Raw genomic sequence first — 21700 nt, 5'->3', positions numbered from 1 at the left:
CGGAAAAGGCACCAGAAGAATATGCCTTTACCTTGCCTGGATTTGCCTTGACATGGCGGGTGTAAACAAAAAAACAATTCTAGAGGACAACCAAAGTGCAACAGCAGATCCTTTTTTTGCTGCTGTGAGGGAAATTTTGCTGCTGTGAGGGAAACAAAGTCTTTCAGCCTTCCTGAAGAGTTTCATTCTGTCAAAGTAGCACCTGAGCTACTGATGCATATCCACCGTATGAAGAATCCTCTTCCCCTTAATCTTCTGGGAAGAACACAGGGGGGTTAACAGATTGATTGAGGGTGAATTCTGAGACCAATTTCGGCATGAAAGATATTGATTAGTGTGCAACTCAACCCAAGTTCTATGGAAAATCAGGTAAGGTTGCTGCACCATAAGAGCATGTAATTCAGAGACCTTTCTCACAGATGTCAGAGCAATAGCAAAACAATTTTCCAGCTAAAGAACTTCAGATAAGCCTGAGTGACAGGTTAGAAAGGTAATAAGGTTAACTGTTCCAGAACGTAATTAATAACCCATGAAGGAGGAATTTACGTGTGAGGAGGTCTCATATGCAATACGCCTTTCATAAACTGTTTTACCAAAAGAGAAAGAAGAAAGAGTGGGATCCACTGGCAGACAAGCAGAGAAGGCTAAATGTACCTTAACAGATGCATATGATAAGCCAACCTGAAGTAGTTCACACAAATATTTCAAGACTAGAGGTATGTTAACCTCAAGGGACCCTCTGTTCCTATTTAGGCACCACCTGGAAAACCTAATTCATTTGTAAACGTAACAATTTCTAGTAACAGGTTTTCTGATCTACTTTAACACATGCTGCACATCCTCAGGAAAAAAGTGCCTAAACGGATTAAAGACTGAATTATCCAGGTTGGTTTTAGTTGTGCCGAACTGGGGTGCACCAGTCACCCCTAACACTGACAGAACAAATCCACAATGTGAGGAAGTCTGTGGTAACTGCCCTTGGCCAATACCATTAGAAGGTTGAAAGAAGATTGTCTGGGCCAATAGAGGGTCACCACAATAATATTTGGCATTTCTTTTTGAACTTTCAGAAGAACATTATGAATCTGTGGAAATGCATACAGGTACATAACTGTCCAAAGTAATGAGAATGCATGTGTTCTCCAAGCTTGGCAGCATGAATGTCTGGAAAAGAACTTCTCCAACTATTTTGAAAGGAGGCAAACAGATCTATTTGAGGTATACCCTATATCTGGACTACATCCTAGAGCACCACTGCCTTGAGCTGCCAATCGTGCAGGGCTGCCGAGGATCTGCACAGTCTGTCTACCATAATGTTTCTCTCTGATGGAATGTATGATGCCTGAAGAGTCAAGAGAATGCTGCAATGGCAACTCTCAGGTCATCACTGCCAAATGGCACAGAGAGCATGACCATATACCTCATTTGTTGAGGTACCACTGCACTGTGGTGTTGTCTGTAACAATCAGATGAGGACCTGGAGTCCATAGGTTTTGAAAGACTTTTAAGGCGTGAATTACTGCCAACATTTCTTTGATATTGATGTGTTACTGTGCTTCCTTAGGCCCCCAAGTGGCCTGCACTTGTACACCTTATTGACACAGCTCCCCATGCGAAGCTGGGTGAATCTTTCTGGACAGAATGCCAGAACAGGCAAGAAGGGAAAACCTGGACTGATACTGCGCTCTCAATCACTGTAACTCTCGTTTGATGAAGTGCAGTACCAGTAACTGAGATTCCAGGGACTGTAGTTGCTGGATCCAATAATTTTGGGCATACCAATGAATTTTCCACATGTGGAGATGTGGCCGGTGGTATCATGAGAAATATACAAGCCATAAGTCTAAGAATTTTTAGGAATTCTCTTGCCAAGGTGAAGTTCCTTCTGGAGAATTCCTGAAACCATTATATGTTAAGACAGGACCTTGTTTTTGGGAAGAAAGGCCATTCTTCTGATGGTGTCAATTAAGCACCCCAGGAAGAGGAGTCTTGTCAGGCATGACTTCAAAGGTTCAACTTCAGCCCTAGCTAGGACAGCAAGGCCGAGACACTTGGATACAGACTCTGCACAAATCAGCAAGTTTTCAGAATAAGGAAAAATGCGAATGCCAAGAGTGTGGCAGGGATCCACTACCAGAGCAAGGCATTTGGTAAATACTCAAGAAGCACTGGACAGCCCTGAAAAGAAATGACAGTGCAAACTGCACACAACAAATCTCACATATCTCCTGAAGCAATGAGGACATGGTGATGATGTTGTTGTGTCTTTCGACTTTTCCCCGGTTAGGGGTCGCCACAGCGGAACTTCGGTCCGCTAATGATTGGTAGCTGATTTTTACGTGCTGAGTTACCAGCCCTGACACACAACCTTCAACGAAGGTACACCCATTCACGCATGTCTCCACGCAGAAGACGCTCTAGCTGAGAATCGAACCGGACAGCGTCTTACTGTGAGGCAACAACGCTACCGCAGCACCACCACCGCGGGTCAATGAGGACGTGGTGATACGCATCCTTAATGTCCAAGGACACCATGAAGCAGTGGTCCAGAAAAAGAGGAAGCACTGTGTGCAGGGTAAGCATCTTGAATTTGGGGACCTTGATAAAGGTATTCAGAAAGGATGGGTCCAACATTGGTCTCAGCCACAGCTTTTTGGAATCAGAAAATATTCTAGAGTAGAAACCTTTCATCTTTTCCAAAGGAAGAACTGATTCTATGATCCCCGAGTCCAGCACCTGATAGACTATAGGAGGGAATAACAAAATCTGATCCAGTGGGTGAGACAGACGTTCCTTCCACTGTCACCTGCATCTCTGCCAACAATGCTGAGTACCCATCTACTGATGGCCAGGTCGTCTTGTTGAGAATGGCACTCAGAGGGTGACTTGGGGAAAGACAGGTGCTGCGCCTTCGCATAAACAGGTTAGAAGTGGGATTATCCTTTTTAGGAAAGGAACCTCTCTTGTAAGGTTTGGCAGAATTCAAGTCCTGCCACTTCCTTTTGGTGCCCTAGCTTTTGCTCAACTGGGATGTCTGCTTGCTAGGCCGCTGAAAATTATCCTGCTCGTTGAAGGGAATCTTGGGAATATGGAACATTCTGGACACCCCTTGCATCAGTTTAACTATCATCCCAGTGTTTAAGGATAGGATTAGCTGCTGTTCCAAATACACAATCACAGTCAAGTGGGACATTCACAATCTCATTTTTTTAACTCCTCATAAAGGTTTTGACTGTGCAACCAAGCATACCTCCTTTATCACCACAGACATCACTACATTTCTAGAACAGCACTGGCACTCTTTAAAGCATGTTTTGAGACTTGAGAAACACTGGCCGTAATATGTTTGACAAAGATGTTTTGCTCAGCAAATAATGCAGCAAATTTGTCTAAATTACACACATATCTCTACACAAATTTCCACATAAACACTGGTAGATAAATACCTTAAAGGCTACTATGCTAGACTGTATCACCTTCTTTCCCTTAAATTCTAGCCACTTGTCCAGCTTATCTGAAGAGAGAAGTTTGATGATGGTGCTGGGAACACAACAGCAGGATGCACAGACAAGGAGGCACACTAGAGTATACCCTGAATTTCTTAAGCACTTTTTAGGTAAAGACTCATTTAACAGAGGAGAATTTAAGTTCTCTTAAAAACATCCTCCCTTTTTGTCCTTTTCATTTACAAAACTAGGAGTATGAAACAGATACAGAAACTGTGCTCTTCCATGAAAAAGTACAGTTTTGTACCTACCATAAATGTAGATGTTCGAAGATCCACATTGCTGCAGTCCTTACACTTGGGTAGTCCGCTGTCCTCGATCGGCCCGAATATCAAAGTATAAGGCTGGCGTCGGTCAAGGCGCATTAGACTGACATCAGGACGTCAGGGTACAAATGCGCATGACCGACGTCATATCCTCAGTCTTTTCTTGCCCCAGATGTCAGAAGACCCCAAAAGAAAGGTCAAAACCAAAAGACAGCAAACAACCAACCAACCACCCTTGCACTAATAATATGTACAATATATACAATAAATACAATATTTACAACCCAACCCACACAACCGCCTCTAACTACAGAGGGAAGGAGGGAGGTAATTGGACTGCAGCAATGTGGATCTTGAACATCTACATTTATGGTAGGTACAAAACTGTACTATGTTCTTCATCTCACATTGCTGCAGTCCTTACACTTGGGTAGAATCCCAAAGCAGAGGTAAGGGAGGATGGCAAAACTATAAAGCAGCAGGAGCTGCCAAAATGCCCTGTAAAATAGCAGTGGCAAAACCAGCCCTAGATTTAGAGTAAAGTGGAAGGTGATAATGCTTAGAGAAAGTATGCACAGAACTCCAAGTAGCTGCCTCCAAAATATCCTTAGTTGCCACCCCCCTTAAAAAAGCTGTCGAAGTGGCAGAAGCCCTAGTGGAATGAGGCCTAATCCCAGCTGGAATCTCCTTACCATGATGGGAATAACAGAAAGCAATGCAAAACCCAATCCACTTAGAAATAGTTTGTTTTGACACAGGCTTGCCCTGAGAACTCAAAGCAAAAGAAACAAATAACTGCTGAGACTGCCTGAACCCTTTAGTTCTGCTCAAATAATATCGCAACTGCCTGTGTACATCTAAAGTGTGCAAAATCTTTTCCCCTTTATTTTGAGGATTTGCATAAAAGGTAGGCAAATGAATAGTTTGGTTTAAAGCCACACTAGAAACCACTTTAGGCATAAAGGAAGGATTAGTACGCAAAGATACCCTATCCTTATGGAAAATCAAGAAAGGCTCAACTGACAAGGGCCTGTAATTCAGAAACCCTTCTTGCAGAGGTAATGGCCAACAAAAAAGCAGTCTTCCATGATAAATATTTCAACTCGGCAGTAGCTGCAGGCTCAAAAGGTTGTAGAGTGAGTTTCTCCAACACAAAATTGAGATCCCAAGCAGGAGTAGGAGCTCTACGTGGGGGTCTTATATTCTTTGCCCCTCTAAGAAATTGCTTGAACAAAGGATGAGAAAACAATGGTGGGTCACAGTCATAGTGAGCGAAATTGCTGCAGCATGAACCTTAATAGAAGAGAAGGACAAACCTTTGTCCAGTAACTCAGTAAGATATTGAAGAGCCACACTTAAATTAGGCTCAGAAACATCAAATTCCTTTGCTGCACTCCAAAATAAAAATCTCTTCCATTTATCTGCGTACACTTTCCTTGTACTAGGCCTTCTGGCTTCCAAAATAACATTCAAAACTTGCTGTGGAAGTCGAGACCCTCCAGGGTTCAAAACAGAATATGCCAGGCTGTTAGGTGAAGCGAGTGAAGTTTGACATTGAGTAAATGACTGTTCTCCTGAGACAGCAGGTGTGGAATCGAAGGTAAAGGCCATGGAGGCTCCCATACCAGACTTCTCAGTAAAGGGTACCAATGCTGTCGAGGCCAATCTGGAGCTATTAAAATCATCCTTGGCTTGTCCTGTCTGACCTTTAGGAGTACCTTTGGGAGGAGAGGCAGAGGTGGAAAGGCATACACATGAAGATTGCTCCAATTGAAAGAAAGAGCATCCACTTTCCAGGCTGTGGGATGAAACCTTTTTGTGCAAAACTTTGGCAGCTGGTAGTTTAGTGGAGAAGCGAACAGATCTATGTCTGGAGTTCCCCATGACACTGTCAATGTCTGAAATACATGAGGATCCAATTTCCACTCGTGGGGATCCATAATTGCCTGCTCAACGCATCTGCTAAGGAGTTCTGTGCTCCCGGCAGAAACCTTGCCTGAAGATGTAGCTGTAAACTGAGAGCAGTCTCCCACAAAATCATTGCTTGCCTGCATAGAGGATAAGAATGTGTTCCCCCTTGCTTGTTGATGTACCACATGACAGTTGTGTTGTCTGTTAGAATCAACACCTGCCCTGGAAGAAGTAAATCCTTGAAAGCTATTAATGCAAATTGGACTGCTAACATCTCCTTCAAGTTGATATGTAGATGTTGTAGTCTGGCAGGCCACGTGTCTTGTATCCACTTTCCATTTAGATGAGCTCCCCAAGCTTTGTCTGAGGCATCTGTCGTTAGAATCTGACTCGCCTCTGGCCGGGTCACAGAGAGTCCCTTGTTTAGGTGACATTCCTGAGCCCACCACAAAAATTCCTTTTGAATGCAAGGTATTATCTGAATGACAGTGTCCATATCCTGGCAGTGCTGTGTCCATACATCTTTGAGATACCATTGTAGCTTCCTCATATGCAGTTTGGCATTGGGAAGCACCAGAATACAAGATGCCATGAACCCCAAGGCTTGAAGGACTGTCTTTGCAGTCAGCCTGGACTGATGAGACAATTGATGGAAGTAAAGGGAAAGATTCTTTTGTTTGTCCGGGGTCAAAAAGGCCATCTGGGATGCTGTATTCAGTCTTACACCCAGAAAGCACATGTCCTGAGAGGGTACTAGACTGGACTTTATTTCGTTCACAGAATACCCCAGGCATCTTAGCACTGCTATCACATATTGCAGATGATGAAGAAGTTCGTCCCTTTCTTGAGCCAGAATCAGGCAATCGTCCAAATAAGGATAAATCTGTATTCCTCTTAGCCTGAAGAAAGCTATCACTGGAGCCAGAACTTTCGTAAACACTCTGGGCAGTAGATAAGCCAAAGGGCAATGCAGAGAACTGATAATGAGAAGTCCCAGCCCGAAAACGCAGATACTTCCTGCAACTTAGTCTGATAGGAACATGAAGGTAAGCCTCCTTGAGATCCAGAGTTACCATCCAGTGATCTTTGCCCAGCAGAGGTAAAAGCTGTTGTAACGTCAACATTTTGAACTTGGGAATGTCCAGATAAGTGTTGAGGATAGATAAATCCAAAATTGGTCTCCACGTGTTCCCCTTCTTTGGTACTAGGAACAGGCGAGAGTAAAATCCTAGGCCCACTTCTGGCAGAGGGACCGGCTGAATGGCCCCTATTTGAAGTAGCAGAGAAATTTGTTTGTGAGCCTCTATTCTTTGTTGAGGAGGAACGTCTGGCATGCCTTTGAAAGGAGGCAAGGTATGGAAATAAAACCTGTAACCTTGGTGTATGATATCCAATACCAATCTGTCTTGGGTAATTAAACTCCAATTTTCCTTGAAAAGTGCCAACCTTCCTCCCAAAGGTGCTGCCAGACGAGAAGGCTCTGGCAGCTGAAAAGGTAGGTCATTGGGCCTGTTTACGAAAGGACTGACCCCTGCCCTCACCCAAAGACTGTGCAGGTGAACTCCCTGTTCTAGGCCTGAAGGAGCCCTGAGCTCTGCCCCTACCATGTCTAGATCTACCCCTAGACTGGGAATCATAAGAAGGATATGTCCACCCCTTGGTAGGCCAATTCCTACTAAACTTCGGAGGCTGAACCTGCAAAAAATCTTTAACAGTCTGCATAGACTTAGCCTTGTCTTCCATTTTCTTTAAGACTGCCTCCACAGGTGAACCAAACAACACATCAGACTGTAAAGGAGCATCTAAAATCCTTGTCTTAACATGGTCAGATAAATTCTGATCCCTCAGCCAGGCGTGCCTGCGAAGAACTGACCCAGTGGCAGCCACCCTAGACGAGGCCTGTACAGCATCAAAACCGCATTGCAAAGAATGCTTACCCACCTGTTCAGAAACATGTACCAAATCCTGTAATTCCTTACACTCAATACCTTCTGCCAGAGCATCTACCTTAGACTTCAATTGAGAAAGTAGATAGTTTTGGTATTTCAACATGTGAAACTGGCAATTCAAAGCCCTCATAGCTAAGGTGGAAGAAGTATAGACTTTCTTTCCCCATCTATCCAAAGCCCTGGCCTCTTTATCTGGAGGAACCGGATTTTTTACAACAGAAGCCTTGACACCCTTAGGTCCTTGACTAACAGTTTCTGGGTCTGCCCTAGGACTCTTAAAAAGATATTTATGAGCTTCAGGCACCCTGTAATACCTATCCGGTTTAACAGGAGCAGGAGGCAAAGAATCAGGATTAAGAGCAGCCTCTGCAAACACATCTTCCACAACATCCAGAACAGGAGGTATAGCCAAAGGCCTATGCTGGGGTAAAAACAAAAATTCCCTAAGCCTTTTCCTGGAATCAGAGAAGTCCTGACCTTCCCACTTAAAATGCTCCCTCATGGGATGAAGAGTCTCTGGAAAAGAAAAATCCTCTGGAGGAGAAGCAGAAGGAGTAGAATCATCCACATCAGAATCAGAATAAGGAGAATACTCCTGCAAGTCTTCAGCCGAAGACTCTGAAACATCCGAAGCTGCTCAAAACTCCCCAACTCTGGTTCCACCCTAGGCCTCTTATCAGGAGGGGGCAAAGAACCTCTAATTAAAGTAATTAAATCTTCTGCCATTTTAAGCATGTGCTTCTTGGGCACAGATCCTGAAGAACTAGGAGTGACACCAACAGAAGCTAAACCTGGCCTGCCTCTGAGAGAAGCCTTGGAAACAGAAGGAGAGGGCCTAACCACCCTAGGAAGGGAGGGGAGTACAGTAACCTGAGAAGTCCCTTCAGCCTGACCTGCCTCCTGAGAGGCTACATCCTGCAATAACAAAGTCTCCCCCTGGGACTCCAGAGAAACCTCCGGCGGAACCCCCGGTTCCACCGACACCTCCAAAGAACCGGCGTCCGGTACGGACGGCTCTTCTTGTCTGGGCTTAGCTGTTTTGTCTTTGCGCTTCTTCGAAGAAGCGGGCGTCGGAGCATCCGACGGCATATTATAATTGCACTGCTTCCCGAAGACTAACCTGGCACAATCTAACCTTCGCTTAATAGTGCGCTTATTAAACCTAGCACAAAAGCGACACCCAACAATGTCGTGCTCAGGCCCCAAACAAGGAATACACAAAGAATGATAATCTCTATGCGGTATCTGTTTCCCACAAGAAATACAGTTATTCACTTTTTCTGACATCCGGTAAACCACTGAGGCAAGAAAAACTAAAATATTCCCAACGGGTACTTAGCCAACTTTGACTCGGTCTGAAACTCCGAATTCGAAAAATTTCAGAACGCCGAACGGCACTTGCAACGCTGCTTCTGCATCGGACCATGCGGCAAAAAAGACTGAGGATATGACGTCGGTCATGCGCATTTGTACCCTGACTTCCTGATGTCAGTCTAATGCGCCTTGACCGACGTCAGCCTTACACTTTGATATTCGGGCCGATCGAGGACAGCGGACTACCCAAGTGTAAGGACTGCAGCAATGTGAGATGAAGAACATCTGTGCACAGACATCACAACACAGCAATGTGAAAAGGTCAACAAAATATGCTGGATATAGCGGAAAAGCTAAGAAAATCTAGAGAGAAATTCCAGAACGTTCTGCACTCAAACAAAATTTAAAAAGGATGAAAATACAAAGCATCTACTAGAACAGACACTTTGGAGTCTACAAGAAAAAAGCAGATAGCAAATGTAACCTTTACTTCTGTGGCTGATGAGAGCTACAGTAATTCTTAAATATGGAATTACATAACTTGGACAGAAATTGCATCAAACAAGCACTGTTTGATTATAATGCCCTACGAAGCATGGCATCTTTACAGCACTGTGTAATTAAAGAGGTTGCTCACTTAACACACAAGGAAGATACTTAATAATAAATTACTTTAAGTAATGCTTTCAAATGCTACTTAGTGATATACCTTTTAATAAGGTCTCTAAGATGACACATTGCGAAGACTGGTTTATCCAAAACTCTGCTAGCAAAAATATGATCGATGATAGCAGAACTGTTCATCTACGGGAAAAGAGAGAAAATTAGATTTAGTAACTTGACAACAAAAATATTAAGTATTTAAATTAAGCAGAAGACTCTAAACAGCAGGCATTTTTTTAAAGATTTGGATTTCCTTGCTGAATTGTAAAAAAAAATCCATTGAAAAGCACCCATGGCTTTGCACAATGGATCAGTAGTATTTGCAGGAAAGCTAGCTGTACACATTGTTTCCATCAATACAAATGCAAACTTTTTCATCTCCTGGCAATTTTAACATCAACCAATAAATCCACTGTCATACTGCAGTTTAAAATGTTAACTACTAATAAACTTAGGGAAGTGAATGCAACACACAGGACCACAATCTTACATCCAGGTGTTGTTATATACACCCATTTTATTTTACTTTCCCATCTGTGCCAGCAGCTTGGTGAAGTGCATATATCCTTTAATAGCTTGAGAGAATTGGAGATATGTAGCATCATCATTTGTATGCGAGCCAACAGCATCATTTCAAGGTGGTGGTGTTGATAACACTTAACAAATGACAAAGTGTCAGGTAAGAAACCAACTGAAGGGCTCTGAAGAGAAAAAAAAATAATTAAAAAAATGGGAACCTATAGGTCATCCCTTCACCCACTGAAGATTAGCAGAAAATATAAACAGTAACTTATGGACAGATGTTCCATGCTAAAACAGTAAAACAGTGAAATGCAATTATTTCAGGTCAGAACATTCTACAAAGACACCAAGATCTGTGGTCAATGCTCTTCTTCAGAAATTACAAAGGTGGTTAAATCAGTGCAAGTCTCAGATTATTCTTCTTAGACCTGAAGAGTCTCATTTTTCTTTGGCCTAAAGCAACTAAAGCAATCTCAACTTAAAGAGGTAGCTTATGGCTGCCACTAAAGAACCTACCACTCACCATAGCATAAACAGACCATTAAGAGTACAGTTTACTTTATCCACAGGCCATAATCAGTTCAGTGATATGAAGTGATACAGAACTTTAAACTGTGAAACGCTGCAAATACATGAAGACAAGAAAAAAAGTATACCCACATGCAGAGCTGAAGGCTTGGTTAGAATTTCAAACACCGTGTTTTATTTACAGAGATGGATACGGGAGTTCAAAAATGTTTAGTAAACTAAGAGTTCCACAATTAAGTTACAGAGGTTGCTTAAGATCGCTCTTTTATTGGATCTTAACATAAACATAGCTCTGTCTGCGCTGCTGATCTTACAAGTAAATGCAGTATTCTTTGGCTGCATCTGTTAAGGGGTTTATGTTACAACATCAAAGGTTGAATTCCATGAACCTCTATTCAGTGAGACAACATTAAATGTTTGTTTACATGAATGTCTCAACAAAAATCAAAACAGCAATCATCATCAGCTGGTCAAGTACAATTAAAGCCTAGGTACTGTTATTTGCAGTTTTGATTTTGGCTGAAAGACGTTCACATAAATAAACATTAGAAGTTCTCTCTCTGACTAGAGGTTTACTGAATTCAACCTTCGATGTTTTAACATAGACCCAAACTTAAGTATAGGCTCCCTCTCAAATAAAGTGATCCTCCATTTTTTTTTCTTTAGTTGGTAATAACATTGCAACAAAAGCAATATAACCACAAGGAAAGCGAGAGAGTTTAAAAAAAAAAAAAAATACAGAAATGTGGGGCACTCACCATGAAAGCATACAACAGAATTCCTTGCTGTCCTTTCAGTAACAGTAACCTTTATGTTTATGTGAAAATGGGGTGGTCAATGATTTTATTTTTTTTCAGCCAGGATTTCCCTCAGTAAGGCACTACAGAGGATGGTCTGCACACACCTGCTACAGCAGACAGATGGTAAATAGCATGGTAAACAGGTAGCCCTGATTTTGCAAATCTAAGTTGTATCATCACAGAGGAACTGATATGCTATGGAGAAGCTACAGGAAACTCTTTCTAAGCCCTCCAAGCTTGTACCGGCACAACTGCATGGAAAATAATCTCTTTTTTCTCTCATATACACCTTGAAGAAGCTCGTGTCTCAAGGACACAGCCAAGATTTTAGGAATTGTTCTGCAACTTTTCTTTTACTTCTGTAGAAACTTGTCTCAAAGAATCAAGCACCCTACTCAACCCCAAGAAAACTAAGTTAATGCTTTTTGCCTAAAAAAATTGCCAAAAATCAAAGCAAATTTTTACCATGATGTCAGCAAATACTGTCACTGAATCTGTAACTTCCAGGAGTTATAACAGATGACAATCTCAAATATAACCAGTATATACTGCACACCATTAAATCTACTCACCAGAAACTAAGCTTCCTTTATAGGATCAATAGATTCCTAACAGATACTGAAGAAAAAACACCTTCTTATCAACTCTCTTCTACGCCGCTCCTATTCTATCAGAATTAAAAGATACTCAAAGAAACTTGACCCTTGCTACAATAAATTAGCTAAATTTCCATCAATCTCCCTCATAGGACCCACCATTGTTACAGCTTAAAGCAATTAAATTATCTTAAACTAAACTACCACCCAACATATTCACAACTAACTAAACACAGAAATTCATTCAACATCCAGAAAAATGCCCTGCACTACACAAGTTATTAATGGCCTAGTGTCCAGCAAGGGACCTCCCCTCTAGTAGCAAATTATTATTTAAAAATAAGTCAAATAATTTTGCAGGACACTCGCTCTACTCCCAATGTGTTGCTAAACTCTGGAACAGTATTCCCACACAAACAAACCTTTCTGACAAACTCAATAGTTTTAAACCACTGCTTAAACAACATCTTAACCAACCTCACATGCTCATCTTAAGGTTGGGATTTTGTGTTCACCATACGATACTCTCCAAATACCCCAATTAAACAGAATACACTCAACTGCTCACTGAAATGACAAAAACAATTTTTACAAATAACTGCTGCCTGTACAATCCACTAAGTTGCATGTAGGCTTTCTCTTTAGTAACTTCTACTTCCGCAAATTCTGAGACTGTACAAATGTAAGTACTGTGTGTACACAAATGTAAATATACATGTAACTACTTTGTGTTTAACTGAAACTTGGTATACTGCAATGTAAGTAAATGGAGCTTTTCTCCCTGGGCCTCCGCTGAAAATGGGTATTACCCAGTTGGACTTTCCTGCTAAACAAAGACAAATAAATATATAATAAATAACTTTCAGAATGCACTGTGTGCCACCCCCCCCCCCCCCGAAACATTTCAAGTTTATGGTCCTTTTATTACCACAAAGGAAAAAATCCATGAGATGACACATTTGAGCCAAAAAGAAAAAAAATTATCCAGCAAGACATTCCGAAATATTTAACACACTACATAACCATGAATTGCGATAAATATACCCCATTTTAAAGCATATATCATTTCATAAGATAATTTGTTTTCTAAAACTGCACAATGTTGCATACACAGCGGAGATGTACCGAAAAGCATCCTCTTTATGTACTTTAAGATCAGGACTTTTAAACTAGGCAAATAAAAGGAGCACGATACCAGCACTGTTTCCAGGAAAAATAAACAAATAAACAGTGGTATCTGCCAATACACAAATATAACCCCCAGAAATCATCAATGTCTACATTGTACTAGCCAGAACATGCAAATGAAACTCTGAATCAAGTCTCACTCTAGACAATCTCCAAACCATGCAGAACACAAACCAATGTACACTTTCCAACACTAGAGCATAAAGATCACATTCATCTTTACTGACTGACATGAGAGGCCCTAGGAACTTGGCACTGGAAATGTTCCCAGGCTACAAACTCCTCCCCTGTAGTCCAGTGCTTTGCCTGGCCAGTTTCATTTTCAGATCTCCAGGGACTGCACATCGAACCACTTGTTTCTGAGAGAAAAAAAAAAAAAACATGTAGGCCTTCTCTTCACTTTGAAAAAGGATAGACGAAGGGCATGTCAACAAAGATCCTCTTGGTCCACCAGATTAAATGTTTTGGTTAACTATATACTTTCATATCTAACAGAATCAAGTACATCCTCACTGACTGATGGGACACCGTCCTGAGCTCATCCTCCTAGCTGGTGTTCATGATGACTGCAGCCCTAAATGAAGATCAGGATCCAAAGATAATGTCCAGCTTGTAGTGTCTTGTAAAAGTCTTGGTATCTACTTCTTTGAAGTACAGGCTAACACAGAATGTCTTTGGCTAATGGAAGTTCGCAGATGACTGCAAACTAGGAGCCATACTCAAAACTCCAAAAGATGTGGACATCCTACAAAAGGGCCTCGCTGAGACAGATGCCTGATGTCAAAGCCATGGCCTCAAGCTCAATGCCAAAAAGTGCATTGTCATCCCTTTTGGTAAAAACTCTGTACCCATGAACTACCACATAGGCGGTAGTCTATCATCACAAACAATATCTGCACATCTTGGATATCCTTACTGGGTGATCCAGGGGCTGGTACAGATGGACAGCATTGAATTTGCAAAGGCCACTGAAGAATGTCCACTGTAAAACCAGGTATGGAGAACCATGTAAATGGAAGGTATCAAGAGCCCCAGTGATACAAGATGATCCGAAATGGGAAACAACTATGCTTGAATGACATACTGCACTGCCTTCTGCACAGACAAGATTCTGAGAGAAGGAAGGCCTTATATCACAGTGTGTCCTATGTGGATTCCATGAATGTGAGGCTCTCAGTGGGCTCCATGTGGGACACTGCAATGTTCACTTTAATTCCTAAGGATGGGAAATGCTTCAGAAGGGTCTATATCACTGAAAGTAAACGGATTCTCCTTGGCGCAGCTAGTGGCCATTCACCCAGATGAAACATTTTTGTCCCCTGCTGGATCTGGTTCTCTGCTAACATGAGAATGTATGTGGTGAACAAGCTGGGGGGGGGCTAAGGTGAATGTGACACAAAATGGGGACGTTCCCAGCTAATACTGATAGGTTCCTCGTCAGAAGTACAGAAAACAGACTACCTTCTAATCTATATGTGAGGGTAAGCATTCAAGTGACCCAAAGAGCATTACTTCTGGCAGAGAAGAAAGGACAGACTGCACCATGATGAGCAAAGTCACAGTTTTAGGTCACTGCTGTTTAGAACAGTTTCAAGTCCTCAGTTTCACTGGTACTGAAAAGAGCCTGGTGTAAAACTGCATCCATTCAGATTTAGCAGGTCCTGTTAAATGCTTCTTTTCTGCAACAGAGATAAATTACAGTCAATGCCTTACTTAGCACTGTTTCAGTACTCATTAGAAGAGGGATATCTTGCCTAGGGTAGCTGTACATCTGGCCATCATACCAAACCATGGGCCCTTCCACACATTGTACATTCAACGTATGACCTAAGCCCAAAACAGAAGGTAAATAAAGGACATATGCATGTGAAAACTTGAGAACCCACTTGGAAAGGATGAAGAAACATGCTAGGGATACAAGACAGTGTAATACAATTAACTGCCTAGCTCAGCACAGATTAGAAACTTCAGCTAAGCATAGATTTAAGTTTCAAGTGACTGTGCAAACAGTAAATGTTGGTAGGATGGGTGATGTTATTAACCAAACGTAAGATAGGGAGCCGTTTTGGATTTTAAATCTACAGGCAGACAAGGAAAGTGGATTAAATGACAAGTATCTTTAAGACCAAGACTGAAGAAAAGAAAACCTTATGTAATGGTTAATGCTGTCTGATCATGTGATTTAATTTGTGAACTTGCAATGGAAATTGAATTAATAGGCTCTGTATAAATGATTGCTCTTGAATTTACTAGAATATGGTCTGACGAAGCGACTTTATCTACGAAAGAGCTTACTTCTGTGATTTACTCGTTAATAAAAGGTTCTCTGTTGTTTTATATGTTGTTTTTACTTTAATTTTATGTTTTTACAAGTTTCATTAGTTACTGGTTTCTTACTATTTATTATAGAAAAATGTAGATGTCCATCAAGCAAAGGCGAAAAGTACTGACAGGCCTTGGCCAGAGGGAAAAATGGAGGAGGAGGTTGATATAGAATTCTGCAACACTGATTAGTAGGACATCTACTTTTATGATACGTTCTTACACAAAGTACAATTGTGTACACTTACCATAAATGTAGATGTTCGAGAGTATTCACTGCTGCAGTCATCACATTTGGGTTATCTGCTTGCAGGTAGCCCTCAGTCGGCCTGAATACCAGAGTCTTGGGATTTCTGCATCGGATGCTGTCGCTTCTTTCATGACATCAGGTCGTCAGGAGTATAAAACATGCAGCTGATGCCATTACATCAGTTTTTCTTGCCCCAGATGTCAGGAGCCCCCAAAATAGGAAGCAATTAGATGGTGTGGAACACTCCCAGCAAAAAACAAATACCAATAACATAAGATATGGCCAAACAAAAAGGATAGGTAGAAGTATACAGAAGTCAGGGGGCTGGAGGGAGGGTAACCAGGACTGCAACAGTGAATACAATAGAATATCTACATTTATGGTAAGTGTACACAACTGTACTATGTTCTTTGGGTTTCACTGTTGCAGTCATCACATTTGGGTTGATTCCCAAAGCTGAGGATGGGTGGAGGCAGTCAATGAACATTAGGCCTGGCAAGCAGGCCCTGTAATACTGCTGTGGCAAATCCAGCTCTGGATTTAGAAAAGATAGATAAAGTGGTAATGCTTGGTGAAAGTATGTACAGAACTCGAGGTTGCAGCTTCCAGGATGTCACTGGTAGATACTCCCCTGAGAAATGCTGTAGAGGTTGATGTAGCCCTAGTGGAATGTGTTCTGATCCCCTGTGTGGTAGGTTTCCCATAATGTTTGTAGCAGAAATGGGTGCAGTGTGCTATCCATTTAGAAATGGTTTGCTTTGAAATGGCCTTGCCCTCTGCCCCTGTAGCAAAGCTGACTAGCTGCTGGTCAGATTTTCTGAAAAGGTTAGTCCTGTACAGATAGAACCTAAGCTGCCTTTGCACGCCCAGGGAGTGCAGGATCCTTTCCCCCTTATTCTGAGGATTAGGGACAAAAGTTGGAAAATGAATGGATTGGTTTAAAGCCACACTAGATACCACCTTGGGCATAAATGATAGGTTAGTCCTGAGGGAAACCCTGCCCGCATGGAAGATAATGAAGGGTTCCACGGCCATAAGGGCCTGCAATTCAGACACACTTCTTGCTGAAATGATGGCTAGAAGTAAAGCTGTTTTCCAGGAGAGGAATTTTAACTCTGCTGTAGCAGCAGGTTCAAAGGGTGGAAGCGTGAGCTTTTCCAATACAAAGTTAAGGTCCCAGGCTTGAATGGGAGCTCTCCTGGGGGGTCTTAAATTTTTGGCTCCTCTGAGGAACTGTTTGACCAGAGGATGAGAGAATAGGGGTGTCTCAGTATTATACTGAGCTGAGATGGCAGAGGCATAATTTTAATTGAAGAGAAGGATAGGTCTTTGTGGACTATTTCTGTTAAGTAATCTAGAATATGAGGTAAGCTGGGCACAGTTGTGGCCATTCCCCGGGAATGGCTCCAAGAACAGTATCTTTTCCACTTTTCCAAATAGGATTTTCTAAAACTAGGCCTCCTTGCCTCAAGGATGACATCCAGCACCTGTTTACTGAGGGTTGCTGGTGATGAGTTCAGGGGATGAGCAGGCTGCTAGGTTCAGGGTCCTTAGCGAAGGATGCAAAATCTGACCCTCCTGCTGGGACAGCAGGGAAGGGGTCTGAGGCAGGTGCCATGCTGGCACTACTGTCAGACTGTGCAAAAGTGGGCACCAGTGCTGGCATGGCCAGCCCGGTGCAATCAGGACTGTCCTTGGCTTGTCCTGTTTGATCTTTAGTAGAACCTTCGAGAGATGGGGCAGAGGGGGAAAGGCATAGATTGAGCGGTTTTCCCATGTAAAGGACAGGGCATCCACTTTCCATGCTTGGCTGTGGGGAGTTCTGGTGCAATATTTGCTCAATTGATAGCTGTGAGGGGAAGCAAAGAGGTCCACCTCTGGTGCCCCCCACCTGTAGCTCAGAAGCTTGAATATTTTGGGCTGCAGTTTCCACTTGTGTGGGTCCATTAGATTTCTGCTTAAATTGTCTGCCAGTGAATTTAGCTTGTTTGGCAGGAACTGAGCTTGCAGGTGCACTTGATTGCTCAAGGCTGTGTTCCACAGAGCCATGGCTAATATGCAGAGTGGGTAGGAATGGGTTCCCCCCTGCTTATGTACCACATAACTGTGGTGTTTGTCTGTCTTAGTTGCCCTGGAAGAATAAGGCATTTGAATGCTGTCAGAGCATTCTGTACAGCTAACATTTCTTTTTGACTGATATGCAGGTGCATTTGATTTGGGCTACATTTGCCTTGAATGCATTGTCCTGCCCTGTGAGCCTCCTATGCATAGTCTGATGAGTCTTTGTTAGGGTTTGGGCGGCAGGGGGTTGAGTGAAAGAAAGTCCCTTGTTGTGGTAGCAGGCCTCTGCCTACCAAAGGAACTCTGTCCTTAGGCAAGGAATGCTAGGAATCATTGTTTCCAGGTCCTGAGAATGTTGACACCAGACACTTAAGTACCACTGAAGTTTCCTCATATGCAGTCTTGCACATGGAATTAGTAGAATGCAAGAGGCCATGAACCCTAGGGCTTGCAGTATTTTTCTTGCAGATAGCTGGGTTTTGATGGCCAGTAGGTTGAAGTAGTCTGGCAAATAAACTTGTTTTTCCTGGAGTGAGGAATGCCATCTGGCAAGCTGTGTTCAAGCTTGCTTCCAGGAATACAATCTGTTGGCTGGGTACCAGATGTGATTTAATTTTGTTGATGGTGTACTCCAGTGAAGTCAGAAGTCTCTTTACAAATGTCAGGTGCTGTAAAGTAGCAATTCCTGTCTGTCCGCCTGAATCAGGCAATCGTCCAAGTATGGGTAAATTTGAATTTTTCTTTGCCTGCAATATGCAATGGCTAGAGCTAGGCATTTTGTGAACACCCTGGGTGCAGTAGATAAGCCAAAGGGAAGTGCAGAGAACCTGCTCTGAAACGTAGATATTTCCTGCAAGATTCCCTTATGGGGATGTGCAGATAAGCTTCTTTTATGTCTAGGGTACTAGCCAGGAGTCCTTGGCTAGCATAGGAAGCAGCTGTTGGAGAGTAAGCATTTTGAATTTGGGAAACACCAAAAAGGTGTTGAGAATAGACAAATCCAGGATAGGGCACCAATAGTTTTCTTTTCTGGGTAGCAGAAACAGTCTGGAGTAAAAACTTGTCCCCTTTGCTCTGCTGGGACAGGCTGAATAGCCTTGATACCGAGAAAAGAAAGTACTTGCTTTTGAGCCTCTGCCCACTGGTTTGGGGGGAGGTCTGGCCATCCACTTCGGGTTGGCAGCGAGTGGAAGTAGAATCTGTATCCCTGGGTAGAATCTGTATCCCTGGGATACAATATTTAAGACCCATCTGTCCTGGGTAATGTACTCCTAGTTTTTTGCATGGAGGGCAAGTTTTCCTCCTAAAGGTGCAAGTACTTTGGCAAGGCTAAGGATAAGTCATTGTGAATTTTTACCATAGGATGGTGGCTTACTACTCCCTGTTTTAGAGGTGGGAGCACTCCATTGCTTAGATCTGTGCATACCCTGAGACTGAAGTCTTGGTGGTCTGCTGCTCCTGGGTTTGGACCGAGAAGGTCTGGGAGGGACTGGAAAGGACCAGTTTTTTGAAGGCCAATGCCTACTGAATCTAGGTGGCTGTACCTGTAGGAAATCTTTAACAGATTGCATAGATTTTGCTTTTTCCTCCATCTTTTTGAGGGCTTCTTCTGCTTTATTGCCAAACAGGCGTTCTTGATTTAATGGTGCATCTAGTAATTTTGCTTTGACATGGTCTGACAAGACTTGTTCCTTAAGCCAAGCATGCCTTCTAAGAACAGACCCAGTGACAGCAGCCTTGCAGGATGCTTCTAAGGCATAAAAAGCACATTGCAAAGTATGTTTTCCAACTTGGTTAGCAGAATGCATTAACTCTTGTAAATCTTTATGTTCTGCACAATCAGGAATCAACATAATTTTCTGTTTAATTAGCTCCATAATATGCTGCTAATACTTTAACTTATCAAACTGGCAATTTAAATCCGTGATGGCAAGAGTAGCAGAGGTATATACCTTCTTACCCCAACTGTCTAAAGCCCTAGAGTCCCTGTCTGAAGGGGTAGGATTTTTGGCTGTAGTAGCCTTAATGCCTTTAGATCCTTGGGAAATGGTCTCTGGATCCGCAGTAGGATTCTTAAAGAGAAACTTGTGGGAGTTAGGTACTCTGTAGTACCCGTCAGGTTTTCTGGCAGCTGGAGACAATGTATCAGGGGTACGGCTGGATTCCAAGAAGACATCATCTACAATTTCCAGAACAGGAGGGATAGTTAGAAATTCCGAGTCTGTTTTTGGACTGTGGATAGTCCTGGCACTCCCAGCGGAAATGCTCTCTAAGGGTATGCAGGGCTTCACCAAAAGAAAAATCTTCTGGTGGGGAAGCAGAGGGAATGGAATCCTCTGCATCAGAATCCTCATAGGTAGATAAGGGTATGTCCTGGTAATCAGAAGGAGCACAGTCAACAGACTCATGATCTGAAGAATCAGAAGGAAAATCAGTTCTTGGTCTTTTTGAGGGGGAAGTCTGGCTTCCCCTAATTAAAGTAATAAGATCTTCAGCCATTCTAAGCATTTCTTTCTGAGTCATGTGGGCCTGAGAATGCGCTTTGGTCTTCGGTTTCCTAGGCGTAGTGCGAACTCTGGGCCTGAGAAATTCAGTATTTTTGGCTTGAAATGAAGTTGTCTGTTTAATATGAAAATCAGAAGGCCTGAATACACCCTCAGAAGCCAGTGCCTGCACAGCGGCTCTAGACCCATCCAAGGTAGAGACATCCGCACTGGGCTCTAGACCCATCCAAGGTAGAGACATCCGCAGGTTCCATAGTCGAAAAAGCATCTCGCGTTATACCGGACTCCGAATGGGTCTCAGTAGAGGCCTGCGAATCTGCAGAAGCGGGTATCAGGGGCTGCGAAAGTGCCTGACCGAGTACTGGCGGACTGGCGACCAGCTTAACGGAAGCGTCATCGGCAGTTTTGGACCTATGCGGTCTGTCTCTGTCTTCAGATCGGTAGTCGGATGGCTTATCGACACCATTTTGGAATACGGAGAACGGGAGTGAAAGAATTTAGTGACAAAAATAGGCCGACGACGAACAGTTCGGGCATTGAACAAGGCACAAAACCGACAGCGGGGAACGTCATGGTCTGGGTCTAAATAGGTGATGCAGTAAGAATGAAAATCTCTGTGAGGTATTTGCTTTCCACAGGCAAGACAATTATTAACTTTTTCTGACATCGGTTAGAGCAAGAAAGAAGGATCCCCAACGGGGTACTTATCTTTTAGAAGACTTCAGGTCTGAAACTCTAATAACAAAATTTTCAGGAGGTGGCCAACCGGCACTTGCGAACTGCTTCTGCTTTGGACACTGCACGGCAAGAAAAGTTGATGCAATGGCTTCGGCTGCATGTTTTATACCCCTGACGTCATGGAAGAAGCGACAGCATCCGACCCCAAGACTCTGGTATTCAGGCCGACTGAGGGCTACCTGCAGGCAGATAACCAAAATGTGATGACTGCAACAGTGAAACATGAAGAACATCTGTACTACATCCTTTCAAAATCACGGTTGCATTATTCCTAAAAAGAGGGAGCATATTGAAGCTAATGAAGGGAAAAGTTGGAGGAAGAAGGAAATGAATAGTAGTCCAAAATACCCTGGAGTATGGACTAGTAAAAACTCACTCTGGCCCTAGAAAGCAAATCCAAATTAGTGTTTAATAAAACCATGAACAGGAGACAAATTAGCTGCTTCTTGAATGGACCTGATATTGAAGTCCATGACAAAAAGCTCCAGATGAGGCTACTGCCCTAATAGAATGGGCTCTAACAGAGGAAGAAAGCAATATCCTACGATAAGAAAAAAAAATGGCTTTAGAAAGCCAGAAAGA

General features: G+C 42.7%; 1 protein-coding gene across 4 annotated transcripts in view; it reads right to left on the bottom strand.

The window, feature by feature from the left end:
- The window catches only part of UHMK1 (U2AF homology motif kinase 1), a 512108-nt gene that overhangs the window by 260243 nt on the left and 230165 nt on the right, over positions 1-21700 (bottom strand). For all 4 annotated transcript variants that reach the window (XM_044085882.1, XM_044085883.1, XM_044085884.1 and 1 more), the window contains one exon: positions 9656-9750. In XM_044085882.1, coding sequence (XP_043941817.1) covers positions 9656-9750 — 95 coding nt within the window. The remainder of the gene's footprint in view (positions 1-9655; positions 9751-21700) is intronic.

The sequence above is a fragment of the Protopterus annectens genome, chromosome 10.part0, assembly GCF_019279795.1.
Source record: "Protopterus annectens isolate FY-2018-M chromosome 10.part0, PAN1.0, whole genome shotgun sequence".
Classification (NCBI taxonomy): domain Eukaryota; kingdom Metazoa; phylum Chordata; order Ceratodontiformes; family Protopteridae; genus Protopterus; species Protopterus annectens.
The sequence above is the reverse complement of the archived record's forward strand: the minus strand, read 5'-3'. Positions and strand labels throughout refer to the sequence as shown.